At 48.5% G+C, this 15,896-nt stretch overlaps 2 protein-coding genes across 3 annotated transcripts in view; one reads left to right on the top strand and one right to left on the bottom strand.

Moving 5' to 3' along the window:
- Positions 1-307: 307 nt before the first annotated feature.
- Positions 308-7,240, top strand: METTL27 (methyltransferase like 27). The gene is made up of 5 exons (XM_028708485.2): positions 308-487; positions 3,686-3,814; positions 4,796-4,931; positions 5,596-5,688; positions 6,918-7,240. Exons 1-5 carry the CDS (start codon positions 359-361, stop codon positions 7,139-7,141), a joined length of 711 nt encoding a protein of 236 aa, XP_028564318.2. The 5' UTR covers positions 308-358; the 3' UTR covers positions 7,142-7,240.
- Positions 7,241-11,231: 3,991 nt separating this feature from the next.
- Positions 11,232-15,896, bottom strand: part of LOC114585594 (claudin-4-like) — a 7,737-nt gene continuing 3,072 nt past the window's right edge. The window contains exon 2 of one of the 2 annotated variants that reach the window (XM_028708401.2): positions 11,232-12,371. In XM_028708401.2, the coding sequence (XP_028564234.2) occupies positions 11,707-12,357 (651 nt within the window). In that variant the 5' untranslated portion in view covers positions 12,358-12,371 and the 3' untranslated portion in view covers positions 11,232-11,706. The remainder of the gene's footprint in view (positions 12,372-15,896) is intronic. The other variant, XM_028708402.2, reaches the window with a different exon arrangement.

Here is a 15,896-nt window from a genome sequence, read left to right as displayed (position 1 = left end):
GGTTCTGCCCCCCTAACAGATAAATCCTGCCCCCCCAAAAAATCCAGGTTAAGCCCATGTCAACATGCGGTTGGAATCCATGACCCTGAGATCCGCTTATATACCCCACCTTTCCCCCAAACTGCTTACACAAATTAAAACGGCATATAGGCACAGAAGGCGAAAAGCATGTGGAAGATAACCGCTGAAAAACAATTCTTACAGAACTAGCACAAAACAGCGCAGCACAAGTTAAAAGCCGACTCCTTAGAGTTCCCCCAAGCCTGCCGGGGGAAGGACGAGGAGAGAGGCGGGCGAGAGAGGAGGAGCCGGGAAGGAGGCGGCGCGGCTGCTGCTCTCGCGGAGGGGCGGATCGGACATGGCTGATGACAGCGCAGACAGCAGCCGCCTTGCCGAGGTTCAGCGCCGCGTCGCCCAGGTGCACCACGAAGGCCATCCGGAGCAGCAGCTCCGTTTCTACGACGGCTGGGCCCCGGAATACGAAGAGGTTACTCCTCCTCCACCCCTCCTCACCCCGCTTCGTTTCTGCCCTTAGTTCGTCCCCTCTGCCCCCTGGGAGCATTCTTCTCTTTCATTCCCTAAGGAGACTCTTGAGCGCGTGCAGAGTTCTGCCTTTCTCTCTCCTCCCACGAATCCCGGGTCAGCAGTTTAGCCATCATTTTAAAGGGCAAGCTGGGGGTGGGGATTAGAGAAATTGAGTGTCGGACCAGGACCAGTACAGGGTTCAAATCCACCACTCAGCCATGAGGCTCAGAGACCTTGGGCTCGCTGTCTCCCAGCCTGCCCTTACCTCAGAGGGTTGCTATGGATATGAAATGAGGAGGGGGAGAACCACCTTGAACTCCTTGGAGGGAAAGCTGGGATATAAATGGAATACGTAAATAAGTAATAAATTAATGAGGTCCCACCATCATCTCACCTAAATAGAACCTCCATGTTCAGAGGCAATCTACCTTGACACCCATTGCAGCCACAGGATGCATGAGATAGTTGGGCAAATAACAGGCCTGCTTGTGGGCTTCTCAGAGGCAGCTGGTGCTTCTAAAATAAAGTGGATACCTAGCTTGGTGGACTTCTGGACCAATTTTGGCAAAGCAGCCTCCCCCCTCCCCCCGTTCTGAATTTAAATCCCCCCAAACCCATTTTCTCCACCTGGGGCACAATAATAATAGAGGGGGTGTTCTTGGGCATGTGTAGAGTGCCAGCATCAGGAAGGCAGTCCGCCATTGGGCAGGCTTGCTTTGGGGGCTGATGGGAGCTGGGGTACAAAATATCTGGATGGTTGGGGAAGGCTGAAAAATCAAAAGGGTCCCTCCTACTGGAAGGAAGAGTGGTGTAAAAATAAAGTTAATAATAGCAGGTAATGAAAAGATATTTCAACGCACACACAATACAGTATAGCCTTTGTCCTCCACAAATTTATCCAATCCTTTTTTAAAAGACATTCGACTTGGTGGCCATTATTTCCTCCTGTGGCCACGGGTTCCGCAGTTTGGCTATCCATGCCTCACACGGAATCCAACCAAGTGAAGAGGCCAGAGCGAGGAATTGCTTATATCAGAAGGAGGGTGACTTAATCAGGACGGGAGTTAAAAAAGGAGTCCGTTACCAGTTAGGTTTTGGGGAGAATTTTGATTCAGTTCACATTTACAGGTGAACAGGTTCTTTCCAGAACAATACAAACCACAGCCACCCCTCAAAATTTGCAGTACTCCATATTTTGCCATGCAGCTCTCCCAACGGTTTCACAAATGCATATATTAGCAAAAATGTGCATAAGAATAAACATGCCACTAAAAACAACATACAGAAGTGGATTATATTAGGGGAAATTGCTTGCAGAAATGTTTGCTGGTCAAAACTGGATACAGAAAAATCGGTTTATTAGAAGAAATTCACATGAAAATGGTGATGAATTTTCCTGAAGATTTTTTTAAAAAATACAAATGGATGCAGAAATGCAGAGAAGTGAATTCAAGACTGGACAAATGAGAAAGAGAGGTCTGAAAATGACAGGTTCATCCATCCATCCTTACCATGGCCATTTAGCCACAAGCACATCCTTTTCTCCACTCATCTCCCATGTGCTAAGAACTTGCTGGATTCAGCCAATGACCCATGTGGTCCAGCATCCTGTTCTTACAGCAGACACCCAGATGCCCCAATGAAAAAGCCTCAAGCAGGACCTGAGCACAAGAGCCCTGTCCTCTCCTGTGGTTTCCAGAAACTGGTATTCAGAAGCATCGCAACCTCTGACTCTGGAAGCAGAGCAGAGCCATCATGGCTAGTAGCCATCAATAGTTCCCTCTTCCATGAATTCCTCCAATCCTTTCTTTAAAGCCGTCCAAGTTGGTGGCTCTCACTGCTTCCTGTGGCAGTGAGTTCCATAGTTTAACTATGCCCTGTGTGAAGGACTTTCTTTTCTCTGTCCCGAAACTTCCAACATTTGGTTTCTTTGGGTGTCTATGATTAGAAAACTTTCCTCTATCCATTCTCTATCCTATAAACGCCTAATCGTGTCTCTTCTGGTTCGCATTTTTTCCAGACTGAGAAGTCCAAAACGCTGATAGCTTTTGCTCCGCCTTGCCAGTCCCTCCCCAGGCCCAACCTGTTTGGGGAAAGGAGGATTTTATTACCGCAAATGTCTCCATCTCAGCCAAGGTCCCCTGGAACTGGGCAGAGCCCAAGATATCTGCTCTCCAACTGCCCTGGAACACCTGGAGCAATGAAATCAGGACAGCAGGGGGAATGGAATGTTTTCTTTGGATGTGAAAAGGCCAAAAATACAATTCCTAGCAGAGCCTTCCTTTCACTTCCTGCAGCCAACACAGTATTTTATTAGACGTATGCTGCAAGGGGTTAAAAATACCAATGCCGGGAGGTTGGAAAAGGTTCAGAAAGGGGCAACCAAAATGATACAGGGGGTGGAGAAACTTCCCTATGAAGGATGGTTGCTGCATTTGCGACTTTTTAGTTTGGAAAAAAGAGCTGACATAATAGGAGTTTATAAAATTAAGCACGACAAGGAGTAAGTGGGTAGAGGAAAGTTTGCCTCCCTCTCTCATAGCGCTAGAACTTGTGGACCAGAGATCAGAGATTCAGCACTCGTCAAAGAAAGGACTTCTTCACGCAATGCATGGTTAGACTAAGGAACTCCCTCCCCCAGGAGGCAGCAGTGGACACCAACTTGGATGGCTTTAAAGGAGGCAGTAATGCTTCTGAATTCAGTCCAGACACTGAGGTCCAGCTGCGAGGGCCTTCTGGTGGTTCCCTCATCACTGCGAGAAGTGGAATGCCCTCCCATCAGATATCAAGGAGATAAATGACTATACAGTACAACTTTTAGAAGACATCTGAAGGCAGCCCTATATAGGGAAGTTTTTTAAAATATCTGATGCTTTATTATGTTTTTTATATCTGTTGGAAGCCACCCAGAGTGGCTGGGGTACAAACTAATAATAATAATAATAATAATAATAATAATAATAATAACAACAACAACAACAACAACAACAACAACAACCTGTTGCTGGAAACCACCGTAGGGGGAGGGTCTCATGTGTTTGTGTTGGCCACTGTAAGAACAGGATGCTGGAATAGATAGGCCATTAGCCTGATCCATTGGGCTCTACTTATGAAGTTCAGTCCCCACCCTGTTCCTGACGAGACCTCTTTTCTCCTGTAGGATGTTGCTGTCTTGCAGTATCAAGCCCCCCGACTGGCTGCTGCCTGCTTGGCTTCCGTTTTCCAGGAGCCCCTCCAGGACGCTCTAGTGCTCGATGTGGCCTGTGGCACAGGACTTGTGGCCAAGGAGGTAACTGGGGCACCCCAGCCCAATCTCAGCAGGGGGCATCGTGGGGTGTGTCTCCACCCATGTCATTGGCCAGACCTGGGGACCATCAGCTGATGTATCAAATTATTTGGGACACAGTGATCTCACCCTGCTGTGAACTGCCCCAGTCTGATGGTGCTCTTGTCTCTGGGAAAGACGGGCAACTTAGTGAGGCTGCCACTTGAGTCACGGGGTCTTATTTCATTGAATCTAGTTTTTAATGGATTAGGAGGTTCATTAATATTTTTGTGCTATTGTTAGGAGTTGATCCATCGGTTAAACTGGGGCAGGGAATATTTTGCAGCCCAGGGGCCATATCCCCCTATGGAGACAGAGCATAGACATTGTGGTCAGTAGCCATTTAAACCCTTATTATTCTCCACGATTTTGTATAGTCCTCTTTTAAAGTATCCAAGTTGGTAGCTATCCCTGCCTCCAGTGGGAGAGAGTTCCGTAAGAACGTCAGAGGAGCCAACTGGATCAGGCCAATATCCCATCTAGCCTGTTCTCACTGTGGCTGACCAGGTGCCTGTTGGAAACCTGCAAGCACTAAAACACTCTCCCCTCTTGCGGTTTCCAGCAACTGGTACCCAGAAGGCTGTGCTTATATTGTCCAAAATCAGTTTGAAGTCCATATCGTTATACCAGTTTCATAATTTTTCACCTGGCAATATATCACAAATCATGAAATGTTTGCGTAAATCACGGGGAAAACTATGAAGCCAGCCAATGCCTCTACAGAGCTCCATCTTTATTTCAGACACTGTATTGGTATATCATGATGTTTAGCTGGTGATCTATTGCAATGTTGAAAACCAGATATCGCCCAGCTACCCCAACACCATCCCCATCTGGCTCCTGCGGGTGTCGCTTGTGGTGTCCAGTAAGCTCGCGTTTGATTGGCAGGCAGGAGTGGGTGTGGTTCCAGGCTGGTGTCATGTGACTTAAGCTGCACCTTCTAAGCTGCAGGCAAAAGGTTTCTGCCGCCTCCACGGCCTGGATGGCAGTCAGCGGATGCTGGAACATGCGTGTCGCAAGGGGATCTACCAGGATCTGAAGAGGTGCCTCTTGGGGCAGGAAGCCCTACCAGCTCCTGAAGGTAACAAGACCAAGAGGTGCACCCCTTCCTGAGAAATGGGTTGAGTGGGTGGGGGTTAGGGTGCAGGGGGTGAGGCTGGGGTGGGCAAGGCGATGCTGCTGCTGCTTCCCTGCATTAACCTCTGGAACTCACCCCAGAGGACCTGGTGCATCGTCTGGGGCTACTCCCAGAATGACAATAGTCTGTCACTTGTCAGGAGTGGGTCAGCAATAAATCACACGGAGCAAGTGAAGTTAACTCTTTATGAAAAGAAACAAGGTCTGCTCAGTAGTGCCAGGCCTACTGAGCACAGCAAGTAGATCTTGCCCCTATGAGTCAGTTGTGGGGACTGAAGATCCCTGCCTTCCCACAGTTTGCTGGTGCGAACTGTTCCTGGGCACAGCCGTTCATGCTGTAGTAAAAACAAAACAATAACCTCCCCAATCTGGACTCCTGTAATTCTCTCTACATGGGGCTGCCCTTGAAGATGGTTTGGAGACTGCAGCTTGTGCAAAACACAGCGACCAGAAACCTGATGGGCTTTTCTGCCAAGGAGCATGTTACACCTGTCCTTAAACACCTGTGCCATTTGCCTGTTCATCCCTGAGCCCCAATTCAAAGTGTTAGGCTATTTTTTAAAATGAAAAAATACAAATAAATAACCGGTGCTGTTGCTTCTGACCAGGGTGCTATGACGCTGTTCTGATCGTGGGGGCACTCAGCGAAGGACAGGTGCCCACCAGCGTGGTTCCGGAGTTGCTTCGTGTCACCAGACCAGGTGGGGTTTTTGCCAGAGATGCCCTGTTGCAGTGGGGTTGTGTGTGTGTGTGTGTGTGTGTGTGTGTGTGTGTGTGTAAAACAGGAAGCATCACCTAGGTTCATCACTGTTCATCACTGGAACGTGTGCAGAGGAGAAGCAACCAAAAGGATCAAGGGCCTGGAAAATTAGCCTGATTAGGAACAGTTGAGGAAGTTGGGTCTGTTTAGCCTGGAGAAAAGAAGACTGAGAGGATAACCATCTTCCAATCCCTGAAGGGTTGTCACATGGAAGATGCAGCAAGCTTGTTTCTGCTGCTCCAGTGTGGATGACCCAAACCAATGTCTTCAAATGGCAAGGAAGGAGATCCCTACTAAATATTAGGAAGAACTTCCTGACAGCTAGAGCTGTTCGGAAGCGGAATGGGCTCCTTTGGAAGGTGATGGAATCTTCTTCAAAGGAGGTTTTTAAAGAGAGGTTGGATGGGGGTCTGTCAGGGATTCTTCAGCTGTGATTCCTGCACTGCAAGCGGTTGGGCTGATCCACCATGAATCTGTGGCCGCTAGATGGTGCTGGGAGACCTTTTTAACCAGCCACAGCCAAGGAGATCTACTCCAGTGGAGCTGGGGAAGAGGAATAGTTCACTTGCTTGTTGTTGGTTGTTGTTGTTGGTTGTTGGTTGTTCGGAAAAGACTTCCTTGAATTCAGACCAGTCACACTGAACCACTTTTAAGCCTCTCCCGTGCTCTTCAAGTGAATGTATGAAAGGCATAAATGCCTTTTAACATGTGTTTATATTGGAGTTTTAAAAACTGTTTTGACAGCCAGGAGTGAGGATTGACAGCCATGTTTCTTAAACTTTGCTGTGGTATTGTGGTTTTTGTTTTTTTTTAAATGCCCCCCTAAAAGAGCTGTACTCTCCTTGAAATTTCATGTTCAGTCCTCCACTATGTTCCCCACAGGATTGGACACATTTAATCTCCACATTTTAATCTGTATGGAAGTGTGATGGAGAAAGGCCTTCTCCGTTTAGCCAATGCAGATTTCCTTCTCTCTCCCTTCATCCTGTCCTCCAATGAATCTGTCCAGATGAGGAATTTTTTGGGGTCAGTTTCAGCAACGTTTTTTTGGGGGGGGGGCAGGAATAGCGGTTTCCCCTGGGGGAAAAGCAGGAGGACAAGTGTGGAAAAGCCCCTGTGATGCTGTCAGGGCTTTCCCTGGACCTGATCAACATCCTCCTTTAATAACAGGAGGCTACCTGTGCCTGACCACCCGGAGCAACACAGGCAACCTGGAATACAAGGCCCAACTGCAGCAAGTCCTGAACGAGCTGGAGCAGCGGGGACTGTGGCGAAAAGTCATGGAGCAGGAAGTTGAGGCATGGGAGCGGGCGACATCGGAGAAGGAGTCTGCACAGGGTGTGGAGTATATCCCTGGCGTAGTGTACCTGTATCAAAAGAGCCCTGTCTTGTGAGGAAAAGCTGCCATTCCTCTCCTTGCTGAGAGACCCCGCAAGGTTGGAACTTTGCTATCCAGTGGGTGGAGCATTTAATAAAGCAGTCTGTGCCTTTGAGCATGTGCAGAGTGCCTTTGGACACTAAATAATCACCGTGAACCCCTCCCTCCGCCTTGTGCTTCTATGGCCATGGGATCTTCATATATCTTAAAGATGTCGTTTTGGACTACAACTCCCATCAACCCCAGCTAGGACAGGCAGATTTCGGTTTTCACTGGGTCAGTCTTCCCTCAACCTTCTGCAGTGGCTCAGATTCAGAACGTGGTAGAAATTGGGTTCAATTTGCATTTAAAGCCCAGCTTATCGATGTCGCATTTTCCAAAACAATGAGAACTGAAGCATAGCTATCCTTAGAAATCTGCACTTCTCCGAGTTTTGCAATGCCACCATGGCTTTCTCCCAAAGAATTATGGGAGCTGTAGTTTGTTAAGGGTGCTAAGAGTTGCTGGAAGAGGCCCCTATTCCCCTCTCCCAGAGCTACAACTCCCAGAGTGACTTAATAGTCAACCCCTCTTCCCTGGGAACTATAGTTCTCTGAGGGGAATTGGAGGTCACCTAGCAACTGCACTCATAACGAACCACACTTCCCAGTATTCTTTGTGGGAATCTATGAGAGTTTAATGTGGCACCGTAGTTCTTAAAATGCATGGTATGAATGGGGCATCAAGGTTTCTGAGCAAAATCAGTTTTTGGTGCAATAAAAGGAAGTGTGTGGTGGTGAGGTTTTTTCCCTTCATTGTTCCTCATTTGTAGCTCAGGCAATATACCCTTTGTTAGTTTGGCCCTGGCATTGCTTCTCCTAGCAACCAAAATAAGCAAACATTTGTAGCTGGAAGGATACCTGGTTAAGGACCTTGAAAATGAACAGGAGAGCGGAGAGTCATTGAGAAGGCAGGGAGGGCACCAGCCTTAAGAACATAAATGGAGCCCGCTGGATCAGGCCAGTGGCCCATCTAATCCAGCATCCTCTCCTCACAGTGGCTGAACAGATCCCTGTGGGGAAAGCTGAGAGCAAAGGGTTTACTGCCTCAAACTTTGAGCACAAGAGCCCTTTACCCCTCCTGTGGTTTCCAGAAAAGGGTATTCAGAGGGTTTACTGCCTCAAACTGGGAAGGAAGAGTATAGTCATTGTGACTAGTTAGCCACTGATAGCCCTTTGGCCGGCCACTGTGAGAACAGGATGCTAGACTAGATAGGTCATTACGTGAACATTATTACATGTTGGACTACATGGGCCATTGGCCTCATCCAGCAGGCTCTTCTTACGCTCTTAAGATGCTCGTAGACAGTTTCTGTTGTTGGCATTTGTCTGTCTCAAGAGACAATGGAGTGCGCCTCCAGGGGTGAAGTCAAACTGTTGCATTGGTAGCACCAAAGTGACTTTCCCAGGGCACAAGCCTGGGCAGTGTGTATAGAGGTCCAGGGCTGCCAAGATGACAAGACCCCCCTCTCAGCCTCACTGATGTGGTCCAAAGAAAGGCAGAGCAAGACGTTTGGCACCAGCTTGGCTGCAGGAATTGCCGGAAGGAGGCGTACAAGGCGCCATCCAACTGTCTCAGGGACTCCACTCCAGTTTTGAGTAGAGTTTACTCCATAGCCAAGGCCATCTTAAGCATATCTGGTGCCGTGGTGCGAAGATCCCTCTGGCACCCCCTCCCTTCCCAGAGTTGCCGACCTTTTTTAGGGAGGACGGCGCTGCCGGCGACGCGGCCATCTTTGTGGGGCTGGAGGAGGCGGGCAGCGGCTGGAGGGCAGCTCCTCCGGCGGGGAAGAGGCGGAGGCTGGACGCAGTGGCTCTCGGCTCAGCTGGCTGCATGGTGGATGCGGGCAAGGGTGGCTAGCTGATGCAGGGAGGCACTGCGTCCAGCCTCTGCCTCTTCCCTGGCACCCTCCAGAATTTTTCACCCTGGCGCCCTGCGCCACTAGCCTCTATGGGCAAGATGCCCCTTTCCTTAGCCTTTCAAAGATATCCTGCAAGACATCAGAGGTTTAGGATCAGAGTTTCCCTTCTCCTAGATGGGCTCCCTTCCCAGGTTGACGGTCCCATCTGCCCCTCACTTTCTTCTGCAGCACGTGTAGAAACTGCCTTCTTGACCATTGGACCCACAGCTGGTCTCATCTGTTCAATTTTCTGGAGCCTGTCTTTGCATGCAGGAAAAGCCCCTAACTCGCCAAGGATTTTAGACCCACCAGCTACCCTCATTTGGTATAGGCAGCCAGTCGAAGCCATTACAGGGCTGTGGCCGCTGTCACATGCTGATAAGTTCTGGGAGTCACAGGTAAGAGTTGAGTGCAGGATGGGGACCAAATGTGGACAAGCTACCCCGGAAGGAGCACAATCTGTTCCCCACCAGAGCTGCTCCCCCTCCCCTAACACCCTATATACCCAGGACAGTCTCTACAAACCCTCAGAAAGTGGTGGAACTAGAGAAATATTAAATCCAAATGGGGAAGCGTAAAAGGAAGCCCAAATGTGTGAATGTTTGCACCTTCTCTCTCCAAACAATCTGAAACAAGGGTCTTGAAAGCGGCAAATCCTTGCAGAAATATGGATAAGGGTGAGTTCCGTGTTGCCAAACTCGGTTCCCCAATGGGCAAAACAGGGTTATAACTCAGTTTGGCAGGTCTGCAAGGGAGGAAGGGATGGCGAGACAGAGAGCAAGAAAATGCTTCTTTCTGTAAAGGGCTTAACTAAAGTTGACTTAGCCTAATGGAGAAGAGAAGGATATATAAAAACAGGTCATGGCGATTTAATACAATGTGCATGCATGCCTTCTACAGAACAATGGGTGTGGGCCATTTAGAGGAGATCAAGGCTCCAGATAAATACTGACTTCCTGCCCACAATTAATGGAGTCGCAGGACCTCTTGGCTCCAACAGCTTCCTTGTGGGCAGAAAAGCCCCAGCTTGGGAGTCTCCTCGGACAAATGGGATTCTTGCCTTTAAGGCAAGATTGCCACAGCACAGCCCTGCGGTGAGACATCAATGCTCCGTTAAAGTTGTATTTTTATTTGCATTTTGCACCTGGTTTACAACCTGCACCAACTTCCTTGTGCTCTTTTTTGAGGAGTCACTGCTTATTTTAAAACACCAAAGTTTACATAGGGAGGACACCTCTCTCCCTCCTCTCTTTTTACAGGACGAGTGTGGGTGGGGTTTGCAGAAGCTGAACAAAGGCGTGCGAGCGCAGATTTATGCTTTTGGAAATGTTACACAGCCTCATGCTAGATTGGGTTGATGGAAGTTGGGCGTCCAGCAACACGGAACTGACTCTCTCAGAAAGGCTCTAATTTGTTGAAGGTTTTTAAGCAGAGGTTGGATGGGGGCCTGTCAGGGATTCTTTAGCTGTGGCTCCTGCGTAGCAGGGGGGGTTGGACTTGATGCGGCCCCTTCCAACTCTATTCTGGTGATTCTGTGATTCATGATTCCATATCCTCCAACATTTCTCTGAAATTCTCTTCCACATCAAGAAGCTTCTCCTGCAGTTGATCTCGCTGCAAGCATATACATCATATTCACATCTACATCGGTCACCTTGAGCCAATTGCAACCTCTCGGTTGAACCTGCCTCGCAGGACTGTTGTAAAGAATAAAAGGTGCGAGGGAAGGGAATGTGTGTACACCTTCAACAGATAAATGGAATTTTTAAAAAATTAAGCTGTAAACTGCGTTCAGTCCCTGTCAGGAAAAAAGGCGGGATATAATACTAATATGATGGTGATAATAATAATAATAATAATAATAGTAGTAAGTGTGAGAATGATCAGGAACATATCAAGAGAGTAAATCCCATTGAACTCAATGGGACTTAGATCTGAGTAAAAATGCTTAGGATTTCAGTGTGAAGCTGCACAGTCTTTACCCAGTTACCTGAGAGTAAGCTCCATTGAATACAGTGGGACTCATTTCTCTACAGTAGACAGCGTAAGGCTCCATTTACAATCAAGGAATAAGCACATTTCCTAAAAATGGCTCGCTGCTGAAGCATTGCAATTTTAAGTGGATTGGTGACATTTTCCTTCAAGGATTCATACGCCAGCTTCACCATTTCATTTGGTGCAGGAATTTTATTTTCAGTATAAACGGGACTCCATTTTTGCAGCTACTACACACACACCACTTTTAATTGTTTTCTGAGACGTAGAGGGGAGGAAAAAGGAAAATTGTGACATTGTGGGATCAAAACAGAAACTGGGACTCCTTCTGTAATTTTGGGACTGACTATGGTAAACGGGGAGACTTGGGAGGGTATGTGATTCGATCTGCCAAAGGTTGATATGGCTGGGGAACCGGTGGCCTTCCAGATCTTGCTGGACTGACTACAACTCCCATCATTCCCTGATCACAGGTCATCCCAGGGATGGGTGTCCCTTTAGTACCAAATGCCCCCTGAGTTTATACTCCGGAAAGGAGTGACTTGCAAGAAACAACATGCAGCTTCTTTGTTCTCCCCCTGCACAAATCCTATAGAAGTGAGAAACCTTTCCCCTCCTGAAGCGAGAGGTGCGCTCCCACATAGCAGTCAAACATAGTCTTTCCGGGCATAGCTGCCTGGAGTGGAGTGCCTCCCCCCGGCCCAGTATCTCACTGGGTAAGGTTTGGTGCTCCCCTTCTGTGGGAAGTGGCAGCACAGCATGGCCCCTCCGAAGACCAGGAGGGCACTGGCTGCCCATCCCACATACAGCGAGATGCCCAGCTCTCGCTTCAAGGCCTCGGGCACCAGGGGGTTGTAGAAATTGCTGACGATGGCGCTGGCAGACCAGGAGATGGGGACAAGCAGAGTCAGCCCGGCCAGGATGAACCCCCCACCGGCCACTGCCGAGACTCTCCCCTTGGCCTCTGGGTCCTCTACGCAGCGGGTGCACTCGGCTCCAGTGATGGCCACGAGCAGGGCCAGGGCGGAGATGGCGATGGAGACCACCACCAGGGCGCGGGCTGCCTGAAGGTCAGCGGGGAGGTCCAGCAGGGAGTCGTAAACCTTGCACTGCATCTGGCCGGTGCTCTCGTAGACGCAGTTCATCCACAGCCCTTCCCAGAAGACCTGGGCCACGATGATGTTGGAGCCAATGAAGGCCGTCACTTTCCACATGGGCATGGCACAGGCCAAGATGGCGCCCAGGAAGCCCAGGACCGACAGCACCAGGCCTCCCATCTGCAAGGCCAGGACCGCCATCGTGCTCCCCCCTGCTGGGGAAACAGCACAGAGGGCGGTTAGGTTGGAAGCAGGAGCCTTGGGGTTGGGAGAATGCCAGATAAAGCTTCCCAAACTTTTCAAGGGTCTGGATTGAGGGGATTCTGAATACAGTGGAACCTTGATTTTCAAACGTAATCCGTTCTGGAAGACCATTCGACTTCCAAAACGTTCGAAAGCTGAAGCATGCATTTCCGGAAGCATTTCTGTCCAGGAAACTCTATACGGAAGCCATGTGGCACGTTCAGATTCCAAAAAGCGTTCGAAAACCAAAGCAGTTACTTCTAGGTTTTTGGCATTCAGAAGCCGAAACGTTTGACTTCCGAGATGCTTGAAAACTGAGGTTCCACTGTATATTGTCAGGAGCCAGACGCAGGAGTAGATCAGCCATAAAACACCCAGTTTCAGTGAAGTTGACTCTTTATTCAAAGAAGCTAAACAGCTCTGGCTGTTTACATGCACACACCTACCTACCTACAGACCTTTTTTCTGGGGGTACACAGGGGTATGCATGCCCCTAAACATTTTGTGAATCTTTGTACTTTTATCCATTTACTGTATTTATTTTCCCCGATTTGAACTATAAAATGGTGATTTTCTTGAGTCAAAATGAGAGCACCCCTAAACATTTTTTTAGAAAAAAGCACTACACACCCACCCACCCACACCCCGTACATATACAGTCATTTGAGCTCTGCCCCTTAGATACTTTTAGCTTATGAGATAGCATTTCAAGAAGGGCAATTTGCCAAACCCTAGAGCGCCAGCAATCCAATTTATTAAAGGTTTTCCAGGATTCGGCAACACAGCCCCAGGCTGCCGCCGAGAGATGAATATTAAGTTATTTACTTCTCAGATCCCACTCCATTTTTGTATACAGGTTCAAATTTGCCAGGTGGGAAGATGGAGCAATCATTTGCTGAGTTATCAAAGAGATCTCAGCAAACACCTCCACCCCAAATGCAGCCGCCTTTGAGCAGGCCCACAGCCTGTTTTTCTGGCCGCCACACCTGGCAGGGAGCGGGTGCGAGGGGGTGTAGTTCAGGGGGTTGTAGCTCAGCTGCCGCCAGCCCTAGGAGACCAGTCTCAGCTTCCGGCTCAGAGAAGAGGAGGCCCAAGCACTCCCATGGAGACTGGGTTGCATTGCCACCTCTTGAGCAAGAGTCTCCTTCTGTGGCACTGGCCACGAGGGAGGAGTGCCTCCTTCCGCACCCTCTCTCTGTTTGCCCTCCCACCCAAGATGGCGGCCGATGTGAAGCCATGAGGCGGCCTGAGGCAAGGGACGGCCTGCCTGCTTCAGCCCTCGCGTGGGAACAGTGGTGTTCAAAAACATCTGGTGTTCAAAAACATCTCCACCTAAGAAAGAAGCTGTAGGTGTGAGGAAATAACCTGCCGTTGCTCCAGAATGATGTTGCTGGACCAGGGGTCAGCAAACTTTTTCAGCAGGGGGCCGGTCCACTGTCCCTCAGACCTTGTGGAGGGCTGGACTATATTTTGAGGGGGAAAATAATGAACGGATTCCTATGCCCCACAAATAACCCAGAGATGCATTTTAAATAAAAGGACACATTCTACTCATGTAAAAACACGTTGATTCCCGGACCGCCCGCGGGCTGGATTTAGAAGGCGATTGGTCCGGATCCGGCCCCCAGGCCTCAGTTTGCCTACCCATGTGCTAAACTGTGGCTCTTGCCATTTTCTCGCTGTCTGCTGGGAGTCTTCAGAAGGCTGCAGGGCCCTGATAGTATGGAACTGTTTATGTGAGAAGGATGGAAACAGACTAATATTGATGCATCCCAACTAGAGACTTGCCCGGCCTCCCCTCCACACAGCTCCAAATGGCTTATATTTTATAGAAACATGGACTTCAGATCTATCTGTGGCCCCCGCTATAATGCTGAAGCAAGACATCCCAACCAGTATAAGACCGGCATCTGCAGACCATGCCCCATTGACTGATCAGCTTTTCTACTGTGAATGTTTAGCGCATCAAAAGAGAGAGAGAAGGGGAGGAGAAAGTCAGAGAGAAAACATTTCCTTTCGAGCATTTGCTTTGCTGAAATTTCTCATCTGGTCCGCTGATGGGGCTTGACTGGCATGTGTTCTCTCTCTCTCTCATAATGTTAGAACTCAAGGACATGTCATTAATCTGAATGCTGGAAGATTCAGGACAAAGAAAATAAAGTCCTTCTTCACGCCAGAAATAATTAAACCATGGAACTCATTTCCACAGGAGGCTGCAGTCTGAAATCCTGCCCATCACTTTAGACAGTGCCGAGCTAGATGAGCCCATGACCTGATTCCATACAAGGCAGCTTCTGATGTTCCTCTGAGCAGTTTGCAAACTCAAAACTTCCCCTCCTCTTGCTCAAGAGCCCTATCTCAGCTCTTTACCTCTCAAAACCAGTTGTATCCCCACCCCTGGCACACACGCACCCCAGTCTGGTATACGGTGTCTTCTTCCTCTTCCTTGGAATTACCAATGTGCCAACACAAAGGTGGCAGAGCAATCAGGTTACTAAAGGAATCACCTGCCTCCCTGCCCGCCCGCCCGCTAAGCAGCCGGAAAGGTGGTTCAGTCCTATTAGGAATATTTACCTGATGTTCTTGTTGCCCCACCTAACAGAAAGGATATCGTGGAGGTGGGGGAAGTAGCTACAAAATGATTGTGGAATAATAGATTTGTAGAGTTGGTAGGAATCTCAAGGGTAATCTAGTCCAACCCCCTGCAATATAATGCATTTTAACATTATTTACATGAATGTTGGCATTTTTTAACGTGCCCTTTCCCCTCATGTACACATTATTTGCTTGTGCAAAATTCAGAGAGCTGCAGATTTCAAAGGCTGACTTTTGATTTGCAAAATGTTTCGGGAGAGCAAATCAGGCTCAACTTGAAATGCAAACCAAACCAAATTTCTCCCTGCCCTTAGACACAAGCCAGGGTTTATTCAGTTCTGCCCCCCCCCCCCACCTCAGGGACCTTCAAGGTTGTTAATGATCTAGCAAAAAACAACTAAAGAGAAATATATAAGGGTCAGTGATCGAAAACAATCCCTGAAAAAGGGGCACAAGAGCCCCCATAATTTATTTAATATTTATTTGTGACATTTACATCCCACCTATTTTCTCCAAGGAGCTCAGAGTGACTTACATGGTTCTCTTCCTCCTCATTTAATCCTCGCAACAACCTTGCGAGGTAGATGAGGCTAAGAGTGAGTGACTGGCCCAAAGTGAGTTTCAGGGGTGGTGGAGAATTTGAACCCCGGTCTTTCCCAGGTCCTAGTCTGACACTCTAACCACTACACCACAGCTGGCTCCCTTAACAGGCTAAACGTCACAGCCCCAAGAAGATGACAGAGGATCTTGCAACCGTTAATGAGAAAGTGAATCATTTCCCCCTCAGCACAGAAATGATGTAAAGAAATTGCATGAAAGGAGTATAATATGTGGAATGGAGAGGACAGAAAGGTATGCTTCTTTTTTGTTATTTATTCAAAGCATTTCTAGGCTGCTGGATG

This window comes from Podarcis muralis, chromosome 15 (assembly GCF_964188315.1).
Source record: "Podarcis muralis chromosome 15, rPodMur119.hap1.1, whole genome shotgun sequence".
Classification (NCBI taxonomy): domain Eukaryota; kingdom Metazoa; phylum Chordata; class Lepidosauria; order Squamata; family Lacertidae; genus Podarcis; species Podarcis muralis.
The sequence above is the reverse complement of the archived record's forward strand: the minus strand, read 5'-3'. Positions and strand labels throughout refer to the sequence as shown.